Source organism: Ostrea edulis, chromosome 9 (genome assembly GCF_947568905.1).
Source record: "Ostrea edulis chromosome 9, xbOstEdul1.1, whole genome shotgun sequence".
In the NCBI taxonomy this organism is placed as follows: Eukaryota; Metazoa; Mollusca; class Bivalvia; order Ostreida; family Ostreidae; genus Ostrea; species Ostrea edulis.
Window position 1 is genome coordinate 42,190,971 of NC_079172.1, and position 4,800 is coordinate 42,195,770.

General features: G+C 36.2%; 1 protein-coding gene across 1 annotated transcript in view; it reads left to right on the top strand.

The window, feature by feature from the left end:
* The window catches only part of LOC125658595 (fas apoptotic inhibitory molecule 1-like), a 22,551-nt gene extending 17,986 nt beyond the window's left edge, over positions 1–4,565 (top strand). Inside the window, exons 3-4 of the mRNA XM_048889886.2 lie at positions 1,504–1,553; positions 3,314–4,565. Coding sequence (XP_048745843.2) covers positions 1,504–1,553; positions 3,314–3,475 — 212 coding nt within the window. The 3' untranslated portion in view covers positions 3,476–4,565. The remainder of the gene's footprint in view (positions 1–1,503; positions 1,554–3,313) is intronic.
* Positions 4,566–4,800: the final 235 nt, after the last annotated feature.

A 4,800-nucleotide genomic window follows, 5' to 3' on the forward strand; every position in this document is an offset into this window, starting at 1 on the left:
TTAAAATCATGCCCCCCCCCCGGGGGGTAGGATGGGGCCACAATAGGGGATCAAAGTTTTACATACAAATATATCGGGAAAATCTTTAAAAATCTTTTTCTCAAGAACCATTGGGCCAAAGAAGTTCACATTTACATGAAAACTTTCTGACATAGTGTAGATTCAAGTTTGCAAAAACCATGGCCTCCAGGGGTAGGTTTGGGGCCATAATAGGGACTACGGTTTTACATGCAAATAGATATGGAAAATCTTCTGATATGGACCAAGGTGACTCAGGTGAGCGATGTGGCCCATGGGCCTCTTGTTTAATGTTTATTCATGTGAACGAGCGAGTAGGAATGAATGGACCCACGGGCGATGGAGAGAGGAACGAAGCGTAATCAACCGTGGGTTTCCGACGATGCTGATCCCACCTAATGCATGGAAGAGGTGAGAGTTCTTTTATACCGTGACACAGGACCTCCATTTTATGGGCCTATCTCAACGACCCGCCACTCTCACATCCCATGTTACCGCTTGGCGAAGGAACAACAACCCACCACTCTCACATCTCATGTCACCGCTTGGCGAAGGAACAACGACCCGCCACTCTCACATATCATGTCACTGCTTGGCGAAGGAACAATCACAAACTTCACACGTTTGAAGAGACGCATTGATCGAAAATCTATCTAACCAAGGTTTCCCGGCTGTAACGCGAGCTTCGTTATCACTAGGCTACCGCGAACGTAATACGGTTCATTAGGTTAGTACGTGTAGCATTAGTGTAACAAGCGTTGAAAGAAAGAGTCCAATATCTGAACACTGACAATCCAAGTATATGCCCTTGGAGTTTTACTTGTTTGTACATGCATAGAAAATACAGGGGCGGATCCGGGAAATTTTTGAAAGAGGGTGGCTTTCTACCATTAACTTTGGTTTTCAAAGCTGGAGGGGTTCCACCCTCAAAATGCATTATTAGCACGGATCCCCCTATGGATCCGCCACTATTATACATGTACATAATTCTGTACTAGCACGGATCCCCCTATGGATCCGCCACTATTATACATAATTCTGTACTTATGAAACGACGACCTACAGTACATGCAAACTGTATTTTATGATTCACGAAAGTTAAAAGAAATAAATTCCCCAAGAGATCCCTTGTGTGTCTTGTATGTTATTGTACATTTTTGCCTACTTTGTGTCTGTAAACGTCAATCATATTGAGGAATATGTTGGTAACTTCGATGTGGCATTACCGATCCGACTCGACTGTGTGCCTTTAAAACTTACCGGTATTTTTCAGTAGTTCACATATTTTGTACACTACATCGTCATTACTTACATTTTGTAATTTGAATAATGTCTTCGCATGATGATATGGGGGGGGGGGGGGGGGGTTATTTCAATTTTATTGTTTCTTAGGTCATACAATGTCGATCAACGTACATTTTATTCATATAACAATGTTGATCAACATACATTTTATTCATATATTCATGTATCTTTTGGCTTTAGCCCGTGACAACTTCCATGTTTGGATAGACGGTCAACCGGTAGAGACAACGGTAAGTAACTATAAATAGCGAGATAAAAATAACTATAAATAACAACTATGAATAACGAGATGAAAATAGCTATAAATAACGAGATAAAAATAACTATTAATAACGAGATAGGAATAACTATAGGTCTAGTAATCAAAGTAACGAGATGAAAATAGCTATAAATAACGAGATAAAAATAACTATTAATAACGAGATAGGAATAACTATAGGTCTAGTAATAAAAGTAACGAGATAAAAAAAGCTATAAATAACGAGATAAAAATAACTATAAATAACGAGATAAAAATAACTATAAATAACGAGATAAAAATAACCATAGATAACGCTAGAAATATAACTATAGGTCTAGTATTCAAAGTAACGTTAATTTGAGATAAAAATACATTATATGTAACTATAATGTTACTTGTTGAATTTAAGCAATGGTGAAACAAAGCAAAATAATATCAGTCAGTTTCAGCATATGAATACAAAAATGCGTCTAAATTTAATTAACGCACGTTTTTGCATTCGAACATTTTGTTTTGTTGCTAGTATTTTTGGAAAATAAACCAGGGCATGAAGTGCGACGCGTCACGCCGGCAAAACACACTTCCTGAAAACATGCTGATGCTGTCACGAAGAATTGCAGTTCATACAATTTGGTTATGTGATTTACACATGTAAACAACACTCGCAGTTTTAGTTTGAAGTTGCACAAAATATTTTTAAAAAAACCCCACTGATTTTGCAAGAATCTCTCCCTGTCACGAACAAGATATTGATCTCCAAGTTCTTAGAATGCAAAATCCCTTATTCACATTGACAGACTTAACATATCGATTCTAGGCTTTCTACAAATTGCATTGATACCTGCGTGTTGTTTTCAGTATATGCATTCCTTAAGTATTGATCAACAAGTAGATTTTTTTCAATTTTTAAAAAATAAAAATGTTGATTATGGACTGTAAATGATTACATGTTCTGAATATACTTGCTCTCGATCAGTAATATCAATGTCGGTATGAACATGTCTTGGAAGGTAGTTCAAACCTCTTTCGCTGGATGATTATGGGAAATGTTGCTTTGATACATTATTTCAATAGCTTGACATTTTATATACAGTTGCATTATAACTTATAACTCATGAGTCTCGATATTAGCCTCTGTATATTGTTAGTGGTCGAGACATCTTCTATCCCTGTGTTTTTTGGGAGATATTTGGTTCATTATCTCACCTGAGCTGAAAGCTCAAGTGAGCTTTTCTGATCACCCTTTGTCCGTCGTCCGTCTGTTTGTCCGTATGCCCATCTGTCTGTAAACGTTTCACATTTTCGACTTCTTCTTCAGAACCACTGGGCAAACTTGGCAAAAAGCATCCTTGGGTAAAGGGCTTTCACGTTTATTCAAATGAAGGGTCATGCCTCCTTCAAATGGGGGAGATAATCACAAAAATGCAAAAATAAGAAGGGGTCATTAAAAAATCTTTTTCTCACTGTTCGCATTGTTCTGCTTAACTATTGAAATCCAAGGTTTGCTATTGGTGACAATGAAAACACATTATGTTTTTAAAAACAAAAAATGCACAACCCACTAGTTAACGTGGGTTTTACATAATTTCATTATTTCAGTGATATAGCATGGGCATGAGATAAAATATTGCAATTAAATGTCTTTGTAGAAAATTTACTTTGATACCAACGAAATTATTATTTTTCCCTAATCAACCCAATGTGTCTATCAAAATTATCTTTCATTAGTCTGCTTTTTTTCCCTTTTAGTCTTACATATCAGACGAGGGATATGACATAGACATGTTTTTTGAGATTGAGGGCCACAAGGGACAGATATTTAGTGATGTTGACAACGACAGAGACGAGATGGTCAACTATCTACTCATCAACGACAAATGTGTGGCAAAATGCGACCAGCAGGCGCACTAAAATCGCCATCCGTCCAAGTAGTACAGCTAGAATGGTTTCATTCTTTTGGTGTTTAGAAGTATTTATATAGACTTATCGCATTGTTCTATTTCAGAATTTAGTCTTGAATTAAATGATATCTTTATATTTGTATATATATGGCTGGGAAAAAAAATATTTGAATGAATTTTAACACAGTTTTACTTGCGTGTATATTGCAAATTTACTATAGGTGCTTGGGGTTGATTAACATGTGTAGGTAACTGATGAGATTCGTGGTCCCATATTCGTCGCATTAGTTTATCTCATATACATGGTGAGTCCCTCTCTTTAGTGTGTGTGAAGAAATTTGTTCACAGTGACATGCGCCAAAGCACATCCGGTTTAACTTCGTCTGCTTTATAGGATCAATTTGACATGGCAGTCAAAACAGATCCTGTCAAGGAAAAAATACAAATCATGAAAATAGATAATAGATATTGTAGTACTATTTCCCCACTATGAATTGAAGAGAAAAAAAACACCTAACGATTTCAAAGGTCGATCACAGTAGATGCTATGAATTATATGCTTGGGGCGAGTTTTCTTTGTTCAAGATGTTGTCAACCTACGCCACCATTCATTCATTCATTCATTCATTCATTCTGCTGTTGTGTATGAGTTTCTGTTCGTGTACACGTATAAAGCTGTCACATCAACACAAACATTACGATATCGGTCTCAAAACACCCGCTCCGACGGTTTTTTCGAGTTATTCATGAAATAAACTTATATTGTTTCATAAAAGTGATTTACATTTTGAATTGAAGTAACATATATAAAAATCACATTAATTTCGAGAATTCGTTCAAAATTTGTACATATACATATATTTCCTAGATATTGGTCACGATGCGTATTAAGATGTAGACAATACATACCCGCAATCCAGGTTTTATCACTTTGTAAAATGTGCGCGTTACTACTTTCGGTGACGTAGGTTGACAGCATTGGTTCAGCTGACTGCAGAATATAATGTGCTATTTGTGTATTACTATATATTTTAATTTCAAAATCAAATTGAACTGTGTTTAGTGTATTGAAGAATAAAGACATATCAACCTTAAATAAAGCTTGAATTTCTTTGTTTAATAAATGGGCACGTTATATTTGGCTGATACATAATCCTGATGTGGAAGGAAATGAATTTCTCCAAAAGTATACTAAATTCCACAGGTTAGGGTCACAACTGTCGGCTGACAAAACAAGACCTGGATACAACGCCAGATAAAGCACACTGTGTGTGTTTTCTAATGAAAGGTGGAGATTACGAACACTGATCAATCTCATAACTCCTACAAACAATA